Raw genomic sequence first — 27285 nt, 5'->3', positions numbered from 1 at the left:
TTTTGTTTCTTACTTGCTTTTCTACTTTGAAAAAATTGGTATGGCTGTAAAATGAAATGCATCTGCTGACAGCTATCTTAATCAAGGCATGCAAATTCATATCTTTTTTAGGCTGGGTACCATAATGGGAATATTGTGGCTATATTTTTATTTCAGATAATTGCATGTTGTCTGACTGCAATTGTGACTGTGGAAAAAGCAAAGCCTAAAACAAAGCATAGATTAAATTTTCAATGAAATCACAACAAAAGGTTGTTAACAAAAGGTGCCCTGCAGGGCTCTTGGTTTCATTATGTACGTTTTGATACTTTAGCATCTTTGCTAGATTTTTCTTCTTTTAACACAAAAAATCATGCTTGCAGTTAAGCCCTTACAAAACTAGCTGCCAGTTAAATTTCAGACCATGCATATTTCAGCATGTTTTGTCTAGCAGGAAGTTATCCTGATGAACAGAGTGATTTTGTGATATTGACTAATCAAAGAGCTTCAGTAAACAATACTTTTAATACAATACTTGACATTTTCCATCTTTTCAGATTCTTTATGTACTGAAATGATTGATCTACTCCTTCAGTCAAAACCACCTTGACTCCAGTTTACTGCTGTTTGCTTTGTATTACTGATTGTGTTGGTGCATTGGTCAGCACAGTGCTGCTTCTCATGCAGACAAAGAGTAAATATTTCTGGATTTCAGTGGAAAGGGCATCAGCCCTTGTTTGTGATGGCCAAGGGGTAAAGCAAAGCCAGTGAAAACAATTGGAAAACAACTTATTCAGCCTTGAGAAAGGTTCATATTTTTTAAAGCTTTGTTTCTTGCTTTTTGCTGTTGTACTCTTGTTTGCTGCTTCCCCATCTCTTTTTTATACATCCTACCAGATTCTGCTAGTTCTGCTACAGAAAAATTTTAATTTCATTTCATTTCTTAAAGACCATCTTACAATTGAGAAGGTAAAGGGCAAGGGCCAGGAAATTATCAAATTATTACATTAAAATGAAGGAGGTTTTCATTTCACTTTTGTGACTTACTATGGCAGTTTTAATTTATTCAATGATATGCTTAAAATAATAAAAAAGTAAGTCATTTCTTATTTTAAAAATACTAGATACAGCTTTGTCCCAGTTCTGAACAAACCTCTTTGAGAGTGTGCACTTTTGTTAGCTCCAGTGCAAGCTCCTTTTTCATTCATGATACTTTTCATTTAGATGGCTTAGTTTGAATTTTGTTTTAAAGCACCTCTTCTATGAAGTCAGGCTGAGAGAGCTGGAGTTGTTCAGCTTGAAGATGAAAGAGTTCCAGGGAGACCTTATCACAGCTTTGCAATGACTAAAGGGGCTGACAAGAAAGATGGAGAGGGACTTTTTACAAAGAGGTGTCAAGATAGGATGAGGAGCAATGGCTTTAAATGAGAAGAGGATAGGTTTAGACCAGATGTAAGGAAGAAATTCTTTCCTGTGATGGTGGTGGAGCACTGGAAGAGATTGTCCCAGAGAACATGTGGATGTCTTAGCCCTGGAAGTGTTCAAGGCCAGATTTGACAATGCTTTGAGCAACCTGATATAGTGAAAGGTGCTGGCAGGGGAGTTGGAAAAAGATGATCTTTAAATTCCTTTAACCCAAACCATTCTGCTTCTGTGATCCCTACTATAAAATAAAACAATAATTTTATAACTTTTAGAAAATTAGTTTTGTATAAAAAAACACCTGTGACCATGGTTTAAAAACAAACTGCTATTATAAATGCTCTCACAGGGGACCTCCATTGTGCCAGCATTGCACAGCCCAGAAGTGAACTCTGGCCCAGGGAGGTTACTGTCTGGAATTCTAATTTTAAAAAGAAACGTGGCACAGAAATGTGCTAAATCCCTCGTCTATAAACATATATTTGCTGCTCACAGAAGTGGTAAAAAAATGGACCAGAACACATGCTCAGCTTCCAGTTATTTGCATGCTTTGACCTGACCTCATCTATTGAAATATTCAAGGCCAGTTGGCATAGCACGGGAAGTATAGGTCTTGGGAAGGAAATAGAGTGATGCATGTTTTCAATGACAGTAAACAAGCTGGAAATATCTTATTTGACTTTTAAATGATATACTGAGTTGAGAGATGGAATTTAAGTGGGAAACAATCAGTTTGAAATTGAATAGATTTGATCTGGAGGGTCTGGAGCAAGACAGCACTGGCAATGTAATTTTTAATGCATTATTTCTCAGGATGTAACTTCTCTCAAAGAGGGGTCCAGATTTCTTGTCTAAGCTTCTCTTTAGTATTCTGTCACATGAATTCTAACATACTCATGTTTGTAAAAATTATAAATAAAATATAATAAGAGTACTAGTGCTTCCCAAGTATACTTTCAATATCTGATACAGGCTTGACCAAGCTGCATGAGCATACCTCTATTATAAGGCATTTTTTCTTTCAAAATGTGACACAACTGATATTTTAATGTCTTAAATGCTGAGGATTTAAGACTCTCTGTAGCTTTCAGGTTGATTATAGAATAATTTAGATTGGAAAGGACCTTCAAGTCCATCTGTTAACCCAGCACTACCATGTTCACCACTAAACCTTGTCCTTAAGTGCCACATCTACATGTCTTTTAAATACCTCCAAGCACTTCCCTGTGCAGCTGGTTCCAATGCTTGAGAACACTTTCAATGGGGAAACTTATCCTAATAGCCAGTCTAAACCTCTCCTGGCACAATTTGACATTCTTTCGTCTTATGTCACTTGTTGCTGGTTACAAGAGACTGAGCCCACCAGTCCTCAGCCTCCTGTTAGCAGTTGTAGAGGACAGTAAGGTCTCCCCTGAAGAAGGTTTCGTTTTCTCCAAGCTAAACAACCACAGCTCCCTCAGCCATTCCACAGACTTGTGATATGGACTTGCACTCCAGACCCTTCATAGGTTTTGTTGTCCTCCTTTGAATATGCATACTCCAGCACCTCAAGGTTAATCCAGAATCAGGGCAGTACTTGTGGAGATCTTGAGGATTGCTTCCTCAGGGTGGCTTACTTGAAATTTTAGCTGATATACTGTAATTATGTTTAATAATTTGAACAGGAAAAGGTTTGGTTCATAGTAGAATAATTTGCAGGGTACAACATTATCTTAGTTTTAATTAAGGTGTTTTAAAAGCATTCAACTTTTCCTCTTTTGTGTATCTGAACTGATAAAATTATCTGAATCCTAAAGTTTTATTTTTATGGAACGTAAAAAATTTATACTTTCTCCCAAAGCAAATTAATTTAAAAGGTGCAAGCACAGACAAAAGCATCTGGTAGGTGATAATTGTATTTCAAAGAATGATTGTTTTATGTTTCAGAAAGGTGGGAATTAGAATTAAGCTTCTGTATTAAGTGTTGTTTAGCAAAGTTTGTCAACCTATTGTATGATTTCCAACTCTTCCTACCTGAAACATTTCTGTGAAACCACATACTGAAGTCTTCAGTTTAGAGCACCTCTTTCTTCTTGTGCCACAAGATCTTTCAGTGACTACAATATATGTTGGTGGGTTTCAAAAAGCATACATTGTCTTTTAATCGATACACAACCTCAATTAGTGTTCAGGTCAGTAAGTGGGAAGACATTTATAGAATCAATCATTTTGGGTTAAGGAGTACACATACTGCAATTGTACTAATGGAATGGAAATAATGCCTGGAACATCTCCAGAACAGTCACAGTCTCAATGGAGCAATTAAATATGTATGAAGAATGTTCGCAGTGAAGTTCAAACACATCAGCCTGAGGCTTATTTTTTGGTTTAATTTATTCTCTGCCTTTCTGTGTACTGCTGCTTGATGATTCTAAAACACTTCTGCATACTGCCTCCTGCATCATCTATGTATACACTGACTGACAGATACAATGACAGTTGCTATTTTTAATCACTATCTCAGGAACACGGAGTAGACTCTACAGTAGAAAAGTGCAAGGTTAGTTTTGAGGTTAACAGTTTTTATTCATTAATGAATTCGACATAATTCACAGTATGGAAAATAGTCTTCAGATTTAATTCAGGCAGTGTTTGAATATTTAGCAAAACTTCTTAGTCTGAATCTGTTGGTGTGATTAGAGTATTTCATTATATGCCTTTTATTCCATACCTTCATATTGGTGCTTCTTTCCTTCATGAAAAAGATGCTTGTCCTGCAGTTAGAGACTGATTTTTTTATATCATTGTGAACGCCAGCACTCCTTAAAAAGTTAGTGGCTCTGTTTCCTGGTAATTGTTGTTCTTTGCAAAATGTGTAAAAGGACGTACTATATTCAGCATTCTTTGCTGTTTTCAGCCATAAATAAAACAAAACTATCTGGGGCTTTGTAAAGCATGTTTGTTTCCTTTGATGGGTCGGGGTTCTATGATTTGTGAGTGATCAGAGAGCACAAGTGTATTAGCTGGTTCATCTGTTACCAATTCATGCGCTATGAGTGAGTGCCATTGTCATGTAACCAAGCTTAGAGCTATTGGCAAAGCAACTGAGCAAAGAGAGCCTTTTAAAAGGATTACTGGTAATGTAATTACTTGTGCAAGATGTATGGATGTCTTCTGGATGAAAACACCAGCATCTTCATATGTTCTTTAAGAAATACCATTAGTGGAATGAGAGCTTGTGTTCCAGTAATGGTATACTCTGCTGGTGGATAATGGCACAGTGAAGCAAAGGCATTTGTGTGAAGTAAACACTGAACTAAAGCCAAATATGGGGTTTTGTTTCTTTATATAGTTTTGAAGCTGTTATTGAAGCAAAATTTGCTTTCTAGCGATGCTAGCATTATTTTATTAAATGCAATGTGGTTTTGAGGCCTCAGAACTTCCAGCAGATTTTCTTTAGGTCTAAAAGAAAATCTTTTTATATCTATAGTCAATCTGTAACTGCTAATAATATCAATAATTTTAATGAAAGAAATATGCTGTTAATATCACCCATATTACCAGAGATATCAGCAGTATGTCATATAATTTAATTTTATAAAGAAGCAGAATTTGTTTAGGACCTTCAATTCATGCATAGAATAAAGCAATCTTGGTGAAGTTGCAAATTTAGGAAAATCTTTATGCTTCTGAACAGTTGTTGTCCATAGCTTTTGATATTGACTTTAACCATCAAGGTGATTGACTTTTTTTAGTGAATAGGTACATTCACATGTGTTTAAACAAGCACCTGACCTTTGTCTTTTGAAAATCAATGACAAAAGCCTAGCAGTTGTCAGTGAAACTTTAATCCTCCTTTAGATACTGACAGATTTTTTTTCCAGTTAGGTGTAGGGGATGTTTTCCCTTGAAGTGTTTAATAAGCTCCATGGCATCCATAAAAATAAATTATTCAAGCATACAATAATACCTGTCCTGTTTGATTTCTTTGGTCTTAAACCCTTTTCTCAACTTTGATAGTACTTCACTCTTAGAACTTCTATGCTTTTTTCTTCACAGTGTTGGTTCTTATCATTATTCCATAAGCAAAATTCTGATGCTTAGTGTGTGTTTTGTTTTTTGGAGTTTTTTTTTGTTTCCACCTAATCTGGCTCCTTTTCACATTCATTTATTGAGTTTTTTCTTACAGACCTAATTTCTGATTTTGAGTAATAACAATATTCTTAACATGTATATTTTTATGATTCTTATATAAGAAACCTGATTGGGTTATTGTTTGTGATATGTGGGGAAATAATCTGACTTTGTCAGTGCCAGAAGTTGCATACTTACCTTGTGTAATACAACATTCTAAACTTTAATGTGCCTTGTGACAGCAGGTTTTGCCTCTCACTGGAAGAACAGACTAATAAAGAAAGCTGACACTGGTATCTAGGTGCATGCAGTCGGAAAGTGATGCATAGGAAAAATGCTTTACCCTTCATGGAAATTCAGTCATAGCCAAAATATTCATACCTTACCCACCTGAATTTACTAGCCTATAATATTATTTTAGGCATTGAAATATATTAAAAATTATCTTGAATTTGACCTACATATTTTTGGGGCTTGCAGTAATCGAGATAATCAGACCATTTAAATATAATTCTCTGGCTATGGATTTAGAAGCCTAGCTTCAGTCACAAACTAAAGTTTTATCATAAAGTCTTCCAATGGACCTTGTGAAAATTTTAACTATCCATCCATCTTGTCAAGCCATCTTATTATACTCATTTTTTGTGTTTTTTGATCAGTTTGGAAATTGAAACAGGTTAAAAAAGATTAGGAGGGAGGAATCACTACTTTGTAATGCCATTATTTATTTTATCTCCTCACTTTTATAATTTTTGTTTTTAAGATCGTTCATGCTATGTGAATATCTGCAGTGATATGACTTTATGTGATTGAGGTAATTCCTAGTACATGGGCAAAACCAGAGCTCCTTGAACCGAGAGGAAGAATTCAGCTATCCTGTCTCTCCCTGCATGAGCAGAAAGAGGAAAAAAGATATTATAATCCTATTTTGCCATCTAAGGTCGGGGCTTTGGATTATTTCAGGAACCTTTTGGCCTTTTGACACAGCTGTGCTCATTAGGACACTGGCAATTAGGGCTCAGTTTTATCATTTTCTTTGCAATATGAACAGACCGAATGAGCATTAATAACACTCTAATTGGCAGCAGGTGTGACTATGTTCTGAAAAAATCCAAAATTAAAGAAGCATTTTAATTTGCTACCTAATATCAAGTTTTTCAATATAAGTGAAAGGAAACTAAACAATCACTAGCAGGCCTTGGGTTGCAAAAAGAATGGGCTTTAAAAAAATCACTGCAAAGTGTAATAATGTAAGTAGAAAGCTGTTGGAGGTGTTTTTAAACAATTCCTTTCTAAAGAGCACCTAGGTCAGATCTATTTGGAATGAAATCGATGGCAAGGTCCAAGGTGTCAACACAGCAGGCACACACACCACTAGCATAGTATGTTAAGCAGGAGCTAAGATTTTAAACAGCTTTCACAGGTTTTAAAATATTGGTTTGTTCCAAACTTTTTGGCTTTGTGAGCTATTCTGTTATCATCTTTCTGAAAGAGATTTGAGGACCATTTTCCACATGGTCAGTCCAGCTGGGTAGTCTTAATTCTTCAAACTGAATTATGAAAACTTATTTTTTGGTTTATTGGTTGTTTTTTGTTTTTTTGTTTTTTTTTTTTTTCCTTTAGAGAGAGGTGATCTATACACTCTCTTTGAATTATGCCTTGTAACCAGAACCCTTCATATATTCACTTATTCCCATTCAAGTAAAGCAATAGAGCTTTGCTAGTGTCATTCATTACACATATCCCATCCTTTAAACAAATTTCATGCAAATGTAATTACAGAAATCTAAATAGAATTAAATATGTGTTTTCCCAGCATTTAGATTTATGCAAATTCAAGGAAAGTATAAGCTGATTGACAGAGAAATTGGTAACAGCATTAGTGTCTAGAAGCATTGTTAAAATTTGTTCTAGCAGGATATTCTCAGGATCTTGTGGCTATATTCTGAATGAAGTTAAGGGCATCTTGCTTAGCAGGCAGGTAGCTTCAGAGAAGACGTTGTGGCATTCTGCAATTACTGTTTGTAATTGCAACTGGTTGTCACCCCAGTCCTGTATAACCCATATCTGAAGCCACCTTTAAATGCAGAATGAAATGCCTATATAAACAATGATTGGTTATAGCATTTATGAACACTTTTCAAACTAAAAAAAAATCCAGAATGTAAAGTCTATTCCTCCCCAAATAAATATCAGAATACTCTTCCTGTGCACTGAAAACCTGCTTTAACTTAGTGAAGGTGGCCTCTGCTTCAGATGAAATAGATTTTTTTTTTTTAGTAGGCATTGATGGGGTTATCAACTCAGAAATGTCTGTGATAGATTACCAGTAATGGATGGAAAGGCGCAGGGATGATTGTAAGTCACATTCATCTTTCACGGCCTCTTAGCTAGAGATGATAGTTATTTTCAGGGCTCCCAGGAAGAACATAAAGCCAAAAATCTCATTGAAGAACTGGTCAAATTAATTTAATATCAACTCTGTACAATGACTGGATGACCTAGGAGAAAACTGAAGATGATAATAACCAAGTTAATCCAAATGACTAAACGAAGCTTTCTGAGATGCTCTATCTAGTCCCCAAAGCTGTCTTCCCTCTTAGAACCTTTGTGAAATGGATGCAGTTACTTGCAATACAAAAGTCTAAAAATGTGGCTGATTCTAGTCTTTCCAGTGGTTGATCAAAGAAGCCCATTTATTCCAAAGTCTGATTTGTTTCAAAGTCTCATCAACAAGACAAAGGTTCCCTGTTTAGAGAGAAAGTGAGATGCTGCAAAATATAGCCCTTCCAAAAGTATTCCTCTAGCTTCTCACTGTAGGTGCTTGCTGGAGATTGATTGAGCAATCATATACATATTGGGGTGGCAGCTTGTAGGCATTTATGCTTGTCAAACACACGCGTTGAAGTATTTACCAGGAAAAAAAGGATCATAGACCTGTAAAACTAGAGGGGACACAATCAGTGAGGAGTAAAAGTGTTTAAGAGAATATTAAACATGGAATATATTTTTTAAAAAATTTGGTCAGCACAATCTCTGTCAAACTTGGGGTCTCTTTAGCCACAGCTAAACTATTTTGAGCACAGTAGAGTCATGCAAGCAAAGCAAAATCTGATGTACTATTCAGGTCTCTGGAGATAAACTGGGTGGATACCTAACCTCACCTAGATGTGGTCCCTTGCCCAGAAGCTTGTCTATTCCTTGGGCAAGATAAAAGGCCTGTCCCCAGCTTGTAGCCTGGGTCTGGTGAAAGAATTACCTTGTTGGATAGGTATAAGAGGTGTGATTAATCAATTACTCTCTAAATCTTTCTAAAAGATGGTTATAACCCTAAAGGAGATCCATGAGAGAAAACTGTGGGAGACGAAACAAATGCCTCTGATTATACCCCAGGAAAAAAATGAAAACTGATGGCTATTAGCAGTCCCTGTCAATCCCTACTGCCTGAGCTCTGCAGTGTCATTCAGCAGTCCAGTACTACTACCCTGCCTTAAATCCTGCTGAGGTGTCCTTAGTCCTCTGCATTTGTCCCAGATCAACAAAAAACTATCAAATCTTAGGGCCAAAGAGGCTCTATTACAAGTTAAAAACCACATGGAAATCCATTCAGAACTAAGGTCAAGTGGACAGGTAAGGAGGAAGAAATGGGTCTAAAATTGAATGAGTACTGACTGCAAGGAGGGAATGTCATCTAAAAGCAAATGGGTTTTTATTTCAACATAGAATTATGTGACTAAGATGGCAAATTCTGAGCATCTTTAATGCTAAGTATTACTTGTTAGGACGTTAGAAATTGAAGAGACCAAGGCTCGAGGGTAAAGGATGACATTATTTATGGAGGAAAGGGATCTTTGCTTACACTTTTTTGGGAATCCTGCAGTAATTGCTGTATTTTAAGAAAACCAGAAAATTAAAATAAGCATCATTATTGATTAAACTTTCATTGATAAATGTTTCTCATCTATGGGAAGGAATTTCTGATCAGAAGCAGTGAGACCCCTGTCTCCTCAGAGTAGCCAGTGGCATGATGATCCAATCCACATGGATGATTGCTGATCTGAGCCCCTGCACTTCTCTTTGCAGGGCTGGTGTGGGACAAGCTTTAGCCTGGGTTTTACTGCATCTTTGCTGAGTTCCCTGAATATTGCTGTTCCTGCCAGGATTTATCTGGTTTCTGTTTACTGGAACAATTTGGCAAAGAGTGCAGATTAGTCTCAGGATAGAACACGGGACTTTTTCTGAAATACTGAAAAGTTTCTGTTTGAGGGGGATAACTATTTTCTGGAAAACTCAAAGTTTATCCAGTATGTATCTGGGCATCTTAGTGAATTTAGCCATAATAATTCCCCAGTTCCCTTATGCACCTTCTTCTTGGAAATTTCCAATGTTTATCTTCCACTAAAAAAGTGACAATATTCACATTGTCACAGACCTGAGGATATAATTATTAGAACAGCACTGACTGTCAGGATGTGTTTTGGTGAGTCTTTTTATTATTATTATTTTATTGAACTTCTTTTTGTTCAATCTTATTTCTAATCCTGTTCTACTATTAGAAAGGTTAACTTTCCAGGAAGTCAAAATCACAGTAATTTGCATGCAGTTTTTCTTTTTTTCTTACGAAGACCTGTCAGCCTTATACTGGAACTGGCTCAACTTGAGAAAAATAAGGTACATGAACTTTCATTTTTCTAGAGAACTTTTGAGTTAGTATAAATTCTCTTTTCATCCTGTCACTCACTTTCTTGGAAGAGGTTGGCTCCATCCTCTTGCTCACCTCCCCAGAGGCATTTGGTGGGTGGCAGCTGTTAGTTCCATCCCCCAGGCTCCCTTCATGGCACAAGTATTTCAGCCCCTAACCAGTAAAGCTTTAAAATGCTCCATTTTAAAAACCACCACTTTAGTTTATTGCTGCTTTTTATGTGATGTTGGCCAAAAACAATGTGATATTCTGGATATGAGCAAAGTAATGTCCCTTGATCTACTGGTTGTGCCTCTGTTATTGCAGCCCTGGACACTGTTGGAACTTCTTTATTGCCAGCAGACATGCCTGGCATGCACTCAGCTTCCTGTCTACTAATGCCCTTTTCTCACTGAGGTAAAATTGATATTATTTGAAAGATTTTTGACATAAATAAGTGTTGTTCAGGAAGCAAGATTAAAGTTTTGTTTGGTTTTTTGTTTGTTTTTTATGCTGCAGTTGTTTTGGAAATATATTTAATCAAAATATAATTAAGTTGTTGGGTGAATGACCCTATATTTATTTAAAATGCTTTGGGGGAAAAAACCTGAAGAGCAGTTCAAACCAATTGCAATTATATATAACTGTGATAGGGTTTGCACAGATATATCTATGATGTATCCTATTAGTTTAGGCTTCATACACCATCATATCTATGGGATACAGTTACTCATTCATCAACATCTTCATGAATGAGAACCTATATCCCATAGATATGATGGTGTATGAAGCCTAAAATACTGAGAAATTTCTTGTTCCATAAAAGTACTGTATAGATAGATTATACAGCTAATCTAGTCTAGAACATAGAAAGCTATTAAACTGTTATGTTTAATTTATTCTAAATTTGAACTGCATTTTACATTTCAGTTTTGGTTGTAATATGTTGTCTGAGAAGCCTTGACTATGCAAGTGTATACTGTACAGTTCTCCTACCCACTTATCATAAATGTTTTCTAAGAGTAGCAACATGACAGTATCTGGGCAAGGACAACATGTTCCATATGTTCTGCTTAGATAAAGTAATTTCCATTTTTATCCTTTATGCTTTGTAACTCTTAGAACCATAGAGTGATATTTTTATAATCACACATACTATGGAAAATTTTGTGGGGTCTGTTCTTGTTTTCTTTTCCAAAAACTTGTGAGGATAATTTTATGACTGCCACATCAAAATTATATGTGAAAGCATTTCAGTTTTCTAAAATATGTTTTAAAAAGCAGGTAAACCCCAACTTTTCAGTGACTGCTTTCATGTGACTGGTTCTAAATACAAATTTTCCATTATTTTATTTAAACATGAGTGTTAATTCCTACATAAAATACATTTGTTTTTCAATTCAAAAATTCAAAGGCTTTTCATTTAAAGAAATTAAAACATCAAGTACCGAATTCAGTTTTGAGTTCCAGCTCTGGGTTCAGGTGTCTGATGTTTATGTGTTGATCATGGCTATCAACATGCCAGCTCCTGCTACAGCCAGTGAAGCTCTGGCCAATGCAGATGATAATCATTCAGCTTGCCACAAGTAGAAACTTGCCCATAGTCACCTGCATAACTTTCCAAACTCCATCATTTGAATAAAGGTGGGATTCAGGTCCCTGGACATAGGCATTGGCTACAATTTGAAATGCTTTGGTGTACTGAGATAGTGCATAGGCCTGGTGGACAGGACACAGGGCTCAGAGGAGACCTTCTGTTGCAAAGTTTGAAGACCAACCAAAGTACTCCACAGCAGCCCAAATCACACCAAACTAAATTTGGTTTAGGCAACCAAATCTCACACTACATCTCTGTTGACTGTCACAAGAGATTAGATATGTTATTTCACATGTAGACTTCTGAAAAAAAAAACCCTCAATGGTTAGGTTTCTGGCTGATTCTGAATTCCTTACAAAAAGTTCTAATTGCACTAAACTAACCCATATGTAAAAATAATGTCTTTTTAAAAATATAATGATCAGTTTTTTGCTTGGCTCTAGAAAAAATGTAGCAGACCTCACTGTGCTTTCGGAAAAAAATGGAATAACTTAATTACAGAAAAGATTGCAGAAAAGATTCTGCAGAAATTGCAGAAATATGAGTCTAAAATATCCTGAAGGAAACATTCAGAGTGTTGTTTATATAGTAAAACACTGATCAGGTTTGAAGTTCCATTAATGATTAAATTAAGTGTGAACAGAAGCAATGCTAATAAATTCAGCAATTGAGAAGTAATAAATTAGTCATGAAAGACTCGCTTTAGTAATTAAGAATTTTTACCACTTTTCTTACTTAGATGTTTTCAATTGTGTCTTCTGAAAATCAATCAGTTTGTCTTAAATCAATAATCTAGAAATCCAAATAATGCAGATCATAGACAGGATTGAAAATGTGGTGTTAAATCCACACTTACACTCTTTCTTGTTTCTAAAATTAGAATTTAATAATGTGTCTCAATTCAGGAAAATCAAGGAGATGTTGAGACATACTTCTAGCTCTGCTCTAGGTCTGAAAACTTAATTTTAGGCTTTTAGAATAGCATTTCAATTACCATCTAAATGCACTTGAAATGGGTTTTCCTTCTAAATGTTAAAACATATATATTTTCTGTTTCAAAAGTTTTTCCCGTTCTACATTGTAATGAATTTCAGACTTTACTGAGTATTTCATGGTAACTGAGAAATGGAGGCCAATAACATTTTGTTCTCATAATGAGTTTCTAGCAATTGCTGAGGATGCTGGAAACATGAAAGCCAAAGTCCCTGTTTCATATGTTTTGGCATATATCTCATGTCTTGCCATTTGGATAAACAGCCTTTACCTTACTCTAACCAGGGACTGGGAATAACTGAGCACTAAGACACATGGGTGTAGGAAATCTGTGTCCTGAGAATTGTTGACTCATGACTAATGTCATATCATGACTAATGCTGACTCATGTGTACTAAGCAGACCAGCTCCAGCTAGAGAATCTGAACAAATTGTACCTTGTAGCATTGAAAATCTTCTTGTTATTGCATCCAGCTGGTCTCATTAACACTAATATTCAAATAGCTGGTCTGACTTACACAGAACAGGTAATGGCCTCTGCCCTGTTTGTATCATCCTGTGTAACTGAGATGCTGCCCTAGCTCCTCAGCCACAATGAGGTGCAGGAATTGTGCCTGGTTCTGACACAGCTTCCCTCATATTACAGAAATCACCCCTTTCACAGGTAAATTTTGCATATTGATGAGCTGCACTTGTCTGAATATACACAATTTTTGCTGAATAATTGCCAGGCAGGTCTATCCTAAGGCATATTGTTGCTCTGAAAATATTTTTTAAAAACCTTTTTTCTGTTATTTTTTGAGCAGCTGTCTTCCTCTCCCCATTCCACTGATGAAATAAGTGATGTATCCATCTGAAAGTAAAACAGAAAAATGGCTTCTCTCTACCTTACATAGAATTGTGTTTGGTTTTCTGTTTTGGTTCAGGTTTTTTTTCAAATGCTTTCTGCTGGAGTTAAATGATTAATTTCAAACTTTGGAATTTGAACATGAAGTAGAATTCCTTGGATATGATTCATGTGAGTTTTATACTACCTTGCATATGATAGTGATTGAAAATGTTCTTTACAAGTAAGACCCCGAACTTTCATAAACTGTTTTTGCTTTTTTTGTGTCACAGATAGGAAATAGCATTTGAAATGTAAAGCTTATGGTGATGAGTTTAATTTAAATGAGCTGCTGTTTGAAATTGATAACACTTTCATTTTAGTAAATTAATGGTGTGGCAAAAAGAAACTCAAAGATGCTTCTACCTGTAATAAAAAAATGATGCTCTCTAGAATTCTGATATTGCACCATGTGATTACATTACCTAATCTTATTAATTTTATTACATGAAACATAGCAAAATGTTTCCTTTGTATATTAACATAAATGTAATTTCAGGCTTTATACAAATCTTTGTGCAAAAATCCCAAATAGCTCTGGAATCATATTGATACACTCTAATAAAACCAAAACTATTACAGTCAAAAAATAGATGTAAAGCAAGGTTTGTAGGAAAGGTTGTTGGGATTAGTTTAGCTACAGGAACATCTGGGGCTGGAAAAGGCAAGACAAGGTGTTCCCAGCAAGGCCCCAGCCTTGCTGCTCCTCCAATTTTCTCATCTGGAAAACCCATAGGATCTGCTTACCGTTAGGGCTTAAACTGGGCTTGGGGTTAGGGTTTAGTGTTCAGCTTAAGGTTAGGGTTGAGAGAGTCAAAGAGCCTAGAGCTCCAGGAGCACTGGGGCTGGAAAAGCCATGCCAACACCTTTCCACCAAGGCTCCAGCTTTGCTGCTCCTGCAAGTTTCTGCACTGGAAACCTATTCTATAGGGTTAGGGTTAGCCTAGTGCTAGGGCCAGGATTAGGTTTAGGATCAGTGTTAGCCTTAGGGTTAGGATTGAGAGAGTCAAAGAGCCTAGATCTCCAGGAACACTGGGGCTGGAAAAGGTAAACCTACAGGATCCCTGCAAGGCCCCAGTGTTGCTGGGCCTCCATTTTTCTGATCTGGAAAACCCATAGGATTTTGTTAGGTTTAGAGCTGAAGCTGGTGTTAGGGTTAGGATTAGGGTTATACTTAAGGTTAGGGATGAGAGATTAAAAGAGCCTCAGGTTCTAGGGACACTCTGGCTGGAAAATACATACAAAGTCAATCCCATCAGGGCCCAAGCCTTTCTTCTCCTACATCTTTCTCATTGAGAAAACCCATAGTGTAAGTGAATATATAAAAAAGCAGAAAACCAATTCCAATGTTGCCACCTCAGAGCGTACTTTATACTCTGTGGTGTCCAATTTCTTCAGCTCACCAGTCAGAATGACAAGAGGCATTGTTTAGAAGACTTAACTGGGAACCTGTGGTTCTCAAAATGTGCAGTGTTTGCTATTGATAAGAAGTTATGAGCCATACACAGCATAGGGAGTTTCAGACAGGTATTTCAGAGCTGGTAGTTACTGGCAAATGCTGAATTACTTATACATTACTTTCAACAGGACAGAAGTCAGGCATACACTTTTGTGGTGACAAGGACTTTAAAAAATAATGTGATTCAACGTTTGAATTATAAACCATTTTCTTCTAATTGATATTTAACTTCAGATAATTAAGTCTCATTGATGGTAATCTGCATTAATGTAATTTCTCCCACTTATTCATGCCTGCAGAGTATGCCATGGGGAGTGTGGTGCTCTGAAATCTGACAATAGTACTGCTCCATATCTCTGCCATGTACTTGTCTGCATTAGGATCAGCCACCTTATTTTAACAAAAGAGGTCCAATGTAATTAACTCACCAGATATTCCTAGATTTCTAGGGTCTGCATGTATTACCAATTCACTTCAGTAGCACATTTCTGGGGTGGTCCTGCCTGTTACCTCTCCATCTGCCCTTTGGTTAATGGTATGAATTGCTCTGGGGTGCACAAGCGGGATTTCTCCTGGATACATCTGAAGTGGACACTGGGATCTCACCTGATGTGCTAAAGTTCTGGATGTGTGCTCAGGTCAGTCCACACTACCCAAACACTGTGAAAATGGGATCCTCAGCACCAACTGTGGCACTCTGTGGCACAGCAGTAGCTGCTGTTAACACAGAAATCTCGAGGCCCTGCTCTCTCTTCTTTCAGAGAACTGTCCTGTAGGGGCAGAAGAGCAGGGGCCGGCTGGAGGATTGAAGTGATGCTGCTCCAGGGAACACAGATGCTTTCCACCACCAGAGCATCTGTCCCTTATATTTGCTTAATTGCAGAAGTGGTTCTGACACCAAGCAACAGGCAGACTAAATATTTTATTTTGAATGGGCTTAGAGTTGCTATTTTTGACAGATTAAATAACAGAGCCCTTCGTAATTAAAATGAGTGAAATAAAAAGTGTTGGTATTTGTATATGAACATCTGCAGTAGCATTGTTCTTTATAGTTATTGTATACTGTGTGACTGTGTATTTGGCCAGTGCTGATTCTGAGATTAAAAATTATGTAGAGTATTTGACTCAATGGACTATCTTTCTTTCCTGAGGACCGGAAAGCCTTTTTAAATATAAAGAGCAGTAAAATTTGTTGTTCCTTTTCTGTATCTGTTTTCACAGGATATTTGCTACTATTTGGGTAGCATTCATGAGAAGTTGCCAAGGCAATCAGAGCCAGTGCAGGTGCATTCCACAGCAAGTGAGGGATTGTGACATATGGGGGGTGGTTTCTGAGTTGGGGAAACCCCAGGGAAGTCCGGAGACATGCCAGGAACTGGCTGTGTGATGTGGGTGGGACAGCTGTAATGGCAAACACCCACCCCCACAAAAAGCAGCCCTAAGGAGTGTGACTGACCAGTTTCTTGGTCCTGTCTAATGTGTTCCATCCCAAATAAGCATTGTATTAAGCAATACTTGGAATTCTTGTTAACAATGTTTCATGATTTACAAATGACCCAGCTTAATGACAATTATGTGCAAAATTAAGATGAAAAGTTCTCAAGATGCTGAGTCATACAAATCTGAGAGCTACTTTTGACTAAGAACAGGTAGGTTTTTTTTTCTGGAAAAGGTGTAGTAAAAAGGCAAGATAGTGTTTTTGCCTCTTGAAAAAGACAAAATGAAAATGCAGAAAATAACTAAAGTTTGTCTTTCATCTCTTCAGTTGGTCTTAACAGAACTCTTACTATCTGATCATCAAAGCTGTAGCATCACAAAAGATTTAGCAGAGGGTCATGTAAGAGAAGAAACTTCTAAATATCTGCAAAAATGAGCAGCTCAAAGTCACAAGTAAAGGGAAGGTAGTGTTGTGCAGAGAATTGTGTTTAACCTGTGAATGAAGAACTTCATTTTCTCTATGTTACAGTTTGAGAAATGAAGTTCTATCACAGACCAGAATCCATTTTTTATATACTTTTCCCTGCTGATTTAGACATGAAGAATCATGAGACTCCGATTAGAAACAGTTCTTGTGATGTTTTGTGAATGTATACATTTATTAGCTTGTCTTTTATCTTTCCAGGGACAAATTCTGGGTTGTTCAGGTCTTCGCTCAATACAGACAAATAACAGACTGATTCCTGAGGGTGTGGCTGGTTGGAGTCTAAGATACCTCTGGTGTAGGTTTGGAATGGCTTTGTGGTGCTGCCTTGGGGCTGCAAGAGAACGAGTTGTGGCCTCATGGGCTCTGCTTAGCAGTTCCTGATGAGAGAGGTAGGACATGCTAAACAGCAGAAGAGAGTGTCTCCAAACATCCAGGATTTAAGATAACAGCAGCTCATTATGCTTCCTCTCTACAAGGTTTTGGTTGTGATCCTGTCTGTCATGAGGGAACCACCACCAGTGACTAAAACCTGCTCAGGCTTCTGGTCCATGTGGTTCACAACCTCTCATAATGTATAATATGCTGGATGATAGGCATAAAGTTGGTGAGTTTGGTCAAAGCTTATAGTGCAAGAAAGTGTTGTGGAAAGGGGCAGAAGGGAAGATGCATCTGTTTTGGACCTTGCCAAGTTTTTGAGAACCAGATTAGTCTTCTGTTGACAAATGGGCCTGTAGCATGGATTCAGTTTGCCATGAGTGATTTGGTTTGACAAATTCATGACCAAACTCAGTCCTGGTAATTAAAGATTATTATAAAGATGCAGTCTAAGAAATTGCCTATTTTTTGAGAGGTTTCTGGCAGTAAAAGTTCTCTTTCAGCCTCTCCCTTTTTATCCCTCCCCAGTAGCACTGGGGATTTTGAATAATCGCTGGCAGTGATAAGCACAGTAGTGACTTTTGTGGACCTACCTAATAATTTTAACTATTCAGTATGCTATTGGTCTAGACTGTGTTTATTTGCACTCTTAAGGAGTATGCAGTAGGTTGTAAAATGTGTGTTATTGCAGCTGAATAGGTGTCCAGGGCACATAATAATTCAATACAGCAAGTTAGAATTAGAAGTGAAATATAAAGTGTATTTCCTTTGTGAACTAGAGACAGAAATTGCATTTCTTAATGCCTGGTACAGAGAAGAGTCAGTCCTCGCTTGCCCTTCACCTTGTAGCCTTTCTCCTTCTGTATGAGGAGAGGTCCTGCCAGCAATATGGGGAATAGTTTGATGGTGTAGCTCTTTCTCAATAATGTGCTTTGCAGAATAAAGGGCAAACTATACCGGGCTAGGTATAGCAGGGCAGCTCACACTGGTTTATCCAATACAAGTTACGTCAAGTTAAATGAAATCCTCATCTTTTTTTCTTAATCTCCAGGACACTGTACTTTCACAAGAAACGAACTGAACTCTAACCCAAAAAAACTCAGTTTCTAATAACTCCAAAAGCACGTATTGAATATCTTGCTGTGTTCCAGTATCATAGGTCAAAAATACAACTGAGTACTAATTATGCTGTTTAATGAAACCATTTTGAAAGTCTATTTCTAACCTTCTTTGTTGGTCTCGCATTTTCTTATTCTATTAGCGGCCTGTTTTCTGCTCCCTTCCCTCCCTATTTGACATTTCAGAATGAATAACAAAGCCATTTTCTAAATGCATCTGCATTTCCTCAAGGAAATCAGGACTTGAGCACACACATAGGTCTTTGCATGCATGCCAACAAAGCATGAATAAAAATAAGCCTGCTTTTGCTTGCCTACATGCCAAAGTCTGATCTTCCATGCTTTGAACTCTTGCTCCAAAATGCAAATACATAATTCAAGAGGACTGAGGCAGAATAGTCTTGAGCATAACTTCTGGGTATATGCTTCCTATAGCAAAATACTCAGATTTGAATTATGGTTTTAAACTTCCTCTGCCCCAGGAGAGGTGGTTCCACAGAAAGAGGTCAAGGAAAATCAGGGTGCCTAGTGGCTGGGGGAGTCTGCCTTGGTCAGCAGACAAGTGCTGAGGATTGCTTTCTTTCTGGAGAATGTTTCAGGTAAAGTAAGAACATTAACCATGAGAATTTCAGATATGAAGGTGACATAAGTAGGAAAAAAAACCTTTGTGTGTCTCAAGAGACTATATGCAAAAGAGAGAACTGTCCTTCCAAAGTAAACTGTTCTGTGTATGTACCAAAGTGGAGCTTGTAGAAAAGTCAGTCAGGTTCAGGTATGGACAGTTGAGATGGTAGGTAAGCAAATGTTTTGGGATAAGTGGGCTTGACTATTGTTCAGGTCTAATTGCATCTAATATGCCTCATTTATTGGTTTTTTCTTGCCTAGGTGCTCATAATTCTTTTGAGGAAAATTGTCAACCATAGTGTTGCATGTAACTGAGTTAATTTATTAAGAACAAAAAAAAGAAATTCCAAGGTAAAGGTGGTAGCAATCAAGTAATTTTGAGTCTCATTACATTGAGGAAGTGCAGCCCATCATGTCACAGAAGAATTATGTCTATGAGTCTAAATGTATTATACTATTGCCTACGTGCATATTTGGTTTCCCTTCCTCACAGATACAGACAAGGCTGCTGTATAAAAAGAAAGGCATACAGACTCGTAGCCTGTGACTGCTAGTACAATTTTTTTTTCCCTCTGCTGAGTATTGGTCCTGTTTGGAAATGTCATGGGAAATATTCTTCACTTTATTTTACAACCCTCAGTAGCTGAAGAAAATGAGATATTATTGCTGTAGAAAAAAAATCCTGCCACAATTATTTAGCCATGAGGATGCATTCAGATTTTGATATGCCACTATTATAGCACAGATTTGCTGACAGCTATGGCTACTGGAAGAAGCCTTGCTCACCCTTAAATTACCAGCTAAATTTTCCAGCTTCCACAGAACCAGAAATTCAATCAGTCACTGCTGCCAACTCTGTAAGGTATTACCAAAGTGATGCTGGAAATGATGCAGAGGTATTTTTCAGGGATAGCTTAGAAATATATTTTTTAAATACTGTGTTTCAAAATTATGTGAATTAGTCAGGTGTGTCTTCTGGAATTCTTGTAGCATTTATACAGAGGCCTTAATACTTTTGTGATTCACTCTTCACTGATTTCTCAGAAAAGTCATAAAATACTTGAAAACTTTTATGAAGGACATTTTTATAACACACAAAGCAAAATCTTTCTACAATCTCCAGAATTTGAAAACAATTAATTTAATGCATTGATTTTTTTTTTTAATGGAGACATGTTTCTGTATAAAAGTTAGACTTCACAGTTCGGGTCTTACAGCTCCTACAGCTTAGAAAAGATTTTCAAAGGTTCTAATGTCTTTGGTGCCTTAGACAATGTTTTCTCAATTAGTTGATTTGAATTTGGCCTACATTATGCAGACCTTGGTACATTTTACTTCTTTCTTACTCTACTTAACTGGTTTTTGTCTTTAGTGAAAAGTACAGAATGAAGAACCAGAGCGATATACTCCAGCTAATTTTGCAACATGCTTAATACTAGATACTAAATTTATTTTCACTAAGCATACAGCTGACTGCTTTCTTTCTTAAATTAAAAGATTTGTTTGCACACTTAATTTTTTTTAGTCTGTTTTCATCAGTGGAAAAGTGCTGATAAAATACTAGTTGACCATTAGAAGACAGATAAAATAGAATGATGCATCTTCATTACTATCGTATTCTCTCTGAACTATTTTTTCTTCTTCCTTCCAGGACGGTTCTGTTTACTCTGACCTCTGTAGTTGTGCTTGTCATCACTACTGACTGGATCAGCTGGGACAAGCTGAATCGTGGATTTCTGCCAAGTGATGAGGTCTCAAGAGCCTTCTTGGCTTCTTTCATCTTGGTGTTTGACCTTCTTATTGTCATGCAGGTACACTCTCCTAATGTTCCACTCAGGCTGTTGAGGCTGCCTAGTCACTCTATTTCTTCTAGAGCAAATGGTGTTTAGCTAAGGCTACAAAAAGGTAAATAAATATTAAGTTTGCAATCACTATGAGTAATAGCATTTTATAACATCATTCTCAATAATTTCGCAGAAAAGGCCTCTGGCCTTTGATTGTGAAAATATTGCTGATTTCTTTTCTTAGAGTGCTAGATAAGAACTGCATGAATTTCCAAATTAGAAAGTGTTTCCTGCAAAAATTACATCAGGAAAAGAAACAGAAGCTGGTTGTTTTGTAAATTCAAATCTTCTCTTGGGAAGATGAGATAAATTCAGACAAACAAGAAAGAAATACTTCCAAATTTCAAGCATTTACAATATTAGGTATACACACACTAAAATACTTTAATAGATGAAAATTAGTATTTGCTATTAAGATTCAGCTTTCCACTTCTACGTGAGTTTTTTTTTAACTTGATGACAGGTCCTTGTAGTGTAATGACTTCTGCCTGAAAGCTTAACTGGGGAGATGATTCATTGTAATCTGCCTGATGTCTGCTCCTTTGACTCTATCTGCTAAGAAAGCAGTCTGTGTCACAATTATGTGGCCAAAAACCTTCTTCATGTGATGCTGTGCTCTCCCCTTTGCATCTGCATGTGGTTTGAGCCCTGTGTGAATAATTCACCCACAGCTCAGTGATAAATTATGTCATTTGGGCTGAGGTAAGGAAGAGGAGTATGGAAGGCCCATGACCGCTCTTAGTTCTAGATATGTTAGGCTGCTGAACTGAAAGTCAGCAAAGAACATGAGAAGAACCAATGGATCCATCCTCTCCAATATATTACAAATTCTGCCAGCAGAGAGCATTTCTGAGACACTCAGTTCTCTTAAAAAAGCTATCTATTACTTGAGTAATTATCATTGAGGTGACATTGATGGCACTCAGATTTTATCACTGCTCTACTAGAACTTGCAAGGTGCATAGAGTCCTGTAGTTGAGTTTTGTTTTCCAATGTCCACTACTGTTAAGTGCTCACTGTCGTTCATGTTTAGAACTGGGAGGATAAGAAAGGAAATACTGTTTTTCTCATAATACTGCTTTTCTTGTAAGATTTCTGTTGCTTTGCTTTCTCTACCTTTGAATTTTACATTTTGTTTGATGTTTCAAAAAGATTCAAGAGAATGCATAATAAATTATTGTACTTTATAGAGCTGTAATGAAAGTATGAATGAAAATGTAGCAAGCTATACTGAATTTGATATTGCATGCAGGCTAGAAAAACAGAGCTGTCTTCATATAAAATAACTATTAAACCATCCTTTTGGCTTTGAAAAATGAAATCCCAGTATTTTGATCTTGGAGTTGCTGAATATAGAGAAAAATCTTATGTGAAACAGCTTGTCCTGAGTACTCTTTCATATTTTTATAACACAAAGCAAGAGGCTGTTTTTAATTGCATTTCTAAGTGATATTTGTATGATGGAGTTATTTGTTTACTTGAAGTTATTTATTTGGACTGTGAAAATATGCTGGCATATTTTTTTTAAAGAGTAGTTTTAGCATTGCTACTGCAATAATCCTATGTTGAGAGAGCAAAGTATTAAATCACATGGAATCACAGAATGGGCCAGGTTGGAAGGGACCAGAGTGGGTCACCTGGTCCAACCTCCCTGCTCAAGCAGAGTCATCCTAGAGTACATTGCACAGAGTTTGGCCCAGATTGTTCTTGAATATCTCCGGTGAGGGAGACTCCACAACCTCTGTGGGCAATCTGTTCCAGAGCATGGTCACCTGCACAGTAAGAATTTCTTCCTCATTTTCAGGTAGAATTCCCTGTGCATCAGTTTCTGCCCATTGCCTCTTGTCCTATTGCTTGGAACCACCAAGAAGAGCCCAGCTCTATCCTTTTGACACCTTCCTTTCAGATACTGACAGAGACTGATAAGGTCATCTCTCACATATGAACTTAGCAATAAGGGCAAGTGACCAAGTGACAGGTTTTTCAGATGAGTCAGGGTAGATGGAACTTTGCCCTTAATAAAACTGATGACAGATCCAGCTCCATTTCTGAGGCAGGTTTTACAGGGAGGAGCCATACACCCTGGACTACTTTTGTCAGAATTATGTGGAGTGTTTCATTCCACTCAGAGTATATTGCTCTTCCTAGCAGATTTTAGACACGCCTGTCAAACAGCATTACAGAAATGGATAACCATTTTGAAGACACACTTGTACTCAGCTAATTGTGCAATGTTTGCCCAAGAATCCTGCTGTGAGGGTTGGCTCTGTTGTAGTGTATCCCCCATGGCCTGCAGATCTCTGAAGGAGAAGGGACAGGTTCAAGTGGGGTGACTTTGGGAGAAACCTTTCTGTAGCAAGTAATGGATTTTCCTTCCTGCAGTCTCTCACACACTAAAGACTTCCCCCTCTTCTTGTGTCCTTTCTACATCCTCATCTATCTATGGATTGTGGAAGTGTTCCTTATCAGTACTGATGTAAACCATTCAAAAATAATCCTGAAAATAAAAGTGAATTAAAGGAGTGGAAAGGACAGTTTTGACCTAAAGCTTCACTTTGTACTTATAATGAAATTCAAGTGACTTACCTGAGTATATTCCTAAATACCATTTGCAAAAAGAAGTATAATGTTTCTCATGCCATTATTGGCACCATGGCATTTCTTTGTAGTGGGTCAGATGTGAATCTTTCTTTCCTATACTAGATTTCTTTTCTTGAATCTGCCTCTACAGCTGCTACTTATGGATTTATAGCTTCATTGAATTCCTCACTCCCAAAGTGCTGGGGTTTTTTTTTCCCCGAGTGTCACTGCTTTGAATGATATCAAGTCTCTTTCCTTTCAATTTTGAACATAGAGCACTAGCTCTCCTGAGCTCCACTTTCATCCATCAGGCATCTGTTTTCTCTTAATTTTCCTGTCTCATCTCTCTGCGACTGGTAACAAGGGAGTGAGTTATTGTGTGCTAAGAGGGACTAGTCAGTGTGGTCCCAGAAATGGCCAGCTCAGGAACAAGCACATAGAAATGGAGTGTCCTACAGAGTGAAATGTCCCTGCCTGTCTCCTGGCAGGGAAGTAAGGCTCTGAGTAACCAGGGCATGGAGCCTCCATCACTTTGTTGTTTACTGAGGATAGGGTAAAAACAATGGAAATGTATTATATTTACAGATCAGAGAATGAAATAATGCTTTGGCAATCCAATGGTTTTATTTTAAAGGAAAAAACTTTAGAGTTTAATGAAAGTGTAGGTAATGTTTACGTAAAAGGGTGATGAGGGGCAAAAAGCATTGATATATGTAATTAAAACCCAGAAGCTTCTGTTGAAATATTTTCAAGATCCAGAAGGAGATATGAATTCCTTCTAAAAATCCTTGAAATATTCTTTTGCCCCCCTGCCAGACCCCACTATAAATTACAGTTTATTTCTTCAAGTCATTCAGTTACTTTGGGACTAAGAAAATTATAAGCAAAATCATTTTCTGCTGAGAAAAGTTGGGTGTATTTTGTCCCTTATTGCACATTATATACCTTACCATTTTAACGAGCTGTCTGGTGTTTCTTGCAGTGTTACCATTCTGTGCTTGTCTAGTTTGATATCTGGCACCATCATTTTATGCTGTGGATTTTATTAAACAAGACATGTAAAGCACAGTATTTTTAAGTACATTTCGTCTTTTATACTGATTGCAGATGGTTAAATCTTGCTCGGATGCATTATATTTATCTCAGGCATTATAAATCCAACTCCAGTGTTTTCTTTAGCTGCTGTAACTTGGTGTATTTGTGATGACCTGAATCCTCTTGTGCCAATTTATACTGGCTGAGGGCTGAGCCCTTTTTTTAGCTCTGTCACTTAGCTCCTCATTTGCAGAAGAGGAACAACTGTAGTTCTTTTCTTTCACTATTTGTGTGATTGTCTGCTTGAGCCCCCAAGGTGCTCAGTGAAGGAGGCTGACTTGGTACAGCTTCTAGTGTAATCAGGCACCAGTCCCAGCTGGAGCCTCATGGCTCTGAGATGACTACACACAAAATGAATTAGCTGGAAAAGCTTCTCATTTGTCACAGTCATTCCCTTTTACCCTGACAACGGGTACATGCCATACATGTGACACTCAGGCCCTTCTTTCCCAGTGCAGGTGTTTGCCTGAAATAACAAAGCAGTTGTCTAAAAGTAGACCCAGCATTTTCACATACTGCCCCTGGAAACCAACATATCCAGCCCAAATTCACAGAAAAACATTCACTCATAGGAACAAGAAAATCTGGGAATTATTTGCAAATCTTTCACAGGAATATTTTCATCTTAATAGCAAGGAGAGCCTTTTCATAGATTCTGCTGTAATCAGTGTGTGATAGGCCTTGTTATTGCTGGGTGTATGTGTAAGAAATGTTGCATTGCTTAAGAGTATATTGGAGTGATTTATGTTGGTATAACAGTGATGGTGACATTCAGATAATTTCAGCTCTCCACAGCAATGCTCTGGAATGTATTATTTGACTGTAGAAATCTGCTCCGTTATGAGCGTTACACAGGTTTTTATGTGAAAATAAAAATTCTGAGGTGAGGCTGAACAGGTTCAGCTGCTTTCTAAGTGATAGAATTGCTTGCAATTTTTAAATGCAAGCAATGAATTAAAAAGAGACAGATAAACCTCAGTTTGCCATCATTAGACAGAGCACTGCCTTGGCAACAAGTTTTATGCCCACCCATATCTTACCTTTAGCTACGTGGCATATTGAACATACAAGACTTACAGACAGGTTGTACAGAGCATACAGATCCACCTATCAATTATACTGAGTTCAAGGAAGAAGAGGGAGCAAGAACAGCTTGGTTGCTCTTAATCAAACCTTAGAGGGGAAAAGAAACAAGAATATGCTTGAGATTGTTAGTCTAGCTGAGTTATTTCTGCAAAGCTGATTGAATGGCATATGTTTATACTTCCTCAAAAAGTCTGAAGCCTGTAATATAAAACATTAACAAAAAGACAATTATTTTTATTGCCTTTGACTTCTTCTAACATGCTATAAAGCTTCTGCTTTTATTTGTATAACAAAACAGACATATTTAATCACTGAGTGTCTTGAGATACCAAATGCATTAGATATTTTACATCTGTTAGAATCCAGACTTTACTGAGCCCATCAAGAAATAATTTTTTTCCATATGTATAGAGGAGGGGAAATATTCCCTAGCGCTTTTAGTGATTTGAAATTATAGGTTGTGATGGTTTTCTGAGTTTCAACTATCATTTAATTACTCAGCTATACTGTGTTTGGCATCATGTCCCTGTGGGTCACAGGTGTTGTGTAAGTGTGGCCTTCAGTCAACCAGGTTTCTTGTTTCCTACAGGTCAGAAGCTAAAAACATTCCTCCTTCTGGAATCTGACCATGTTTGCTTCTCTGTCATGTAATGATTTTTAGGGAAAGGAGATTCCCCAGAATAACACCAGGTTTGACAGATAGATTGGGCACCAGTACTACATAACAGTGTAATTTCTGTATGTTCCACTGGAGCAGCAAAACAATGAAATCAACATGCCTATAGAGTCTCACAAAGTCTCAGTAGTGTCCTGCAGCTGGCTTTGGACTGTACTATGCCTCGGCTGGTCCCCAAATAATTAACCTCATTTTTATCTCTTCCTAGTACCCAGATAGTATTTGCAATATAATTTTTCATTCAGATTCCTTAGAGCCCTGCCTGAGCCAATGGGTGCTGTAGCCATATCAACATATCATCACTCTTGTTGAAATGGTACAAGCAGAGACAAAGGTTATGCTGCTCAAATTGGGAAAGAGCTGTAGTTTTCACCTCACTTTCCCCAACACTTTTTGATTGCTGCAGTAGCCAGAAATGCTGAACATGTCTTGATACCTCTAATGCCAGAATGACACAGCCTCAGGTAGTGTGTAATGGTGCCATGTGCTTTCATCTCCCGCTTCATTAGCAGAGAGGGCAGCCACAGGCATGGAGGGGACCATCCATTAGCAACCAATGCATGGTGGAGCTGTCAGAGCCTCTGAAATCAGTCACAGCAGGCATGGAATCCATTTCTCCCTGGATGAAAATAGCTGAATTAAAGAGCTGCTTTCAGGACTGGCTCTGGGGAAGGCAGTGTGTCCTAAGGCAGCCCAAAGCTGGGAGTGGTTTGAAGCACTTATGAGGGTCATAAGGGAGAAAAAGCCCAGCCCCAGCAGTCATGGCTGCAGCTTCAAGCCTGGCCACCTCCAGCTCATAGCAGACATCTGCAAGCAGTTCCCTGTCTCTGGAT

At 37.5% G+C, this 27285-nt stretch overlaps 1 protein-coding gene across 3 annotated transcripts in view; it reads left to right on the top strand.

The window, feature by feature from the left end:
• TMEM117 (transmembrane protein 117) overlaps positions 1 to 27285 on the top strand; it is a 181103-nt gene that overhangs the window by 124219 nt on the left and 29599 nt on the right. For all 3 annotated transcript variants that reach the window (XM_077178889.1, XM_077178888.1, XM_077178887.1), the window contains exon 6: positions 20823 to 20982. In XM_077178889.1, the coding sequence (XP_077035004.1) occupies positions 20823 to 20982 (160 nt within the window). The remainder of the gene's footprint in view (positions 1 to 20822; positions 20983 to 27285) is intronic.

Source organism: Agelaius phoeniceus, chromosome 5 (genome assembly GCF_051311805.1).
Source record: "Agelaius phoeniceus isolate bAgePho1 chromosome 5, bAgePho1.hap1, whole genome shotgun sequence".
NCBI classification, from domain to species: domain Eukaryota; kingdom Metazoa; phylum Chordata; class Aves; order Passeriformes; family Icteridae; genus Agelaius; species Agelaius phoeniceus.
Note: the sequence above shows the minus strand (reverse complement) of the source record. Positions and strands in the feature narration are given on the sequence as shown.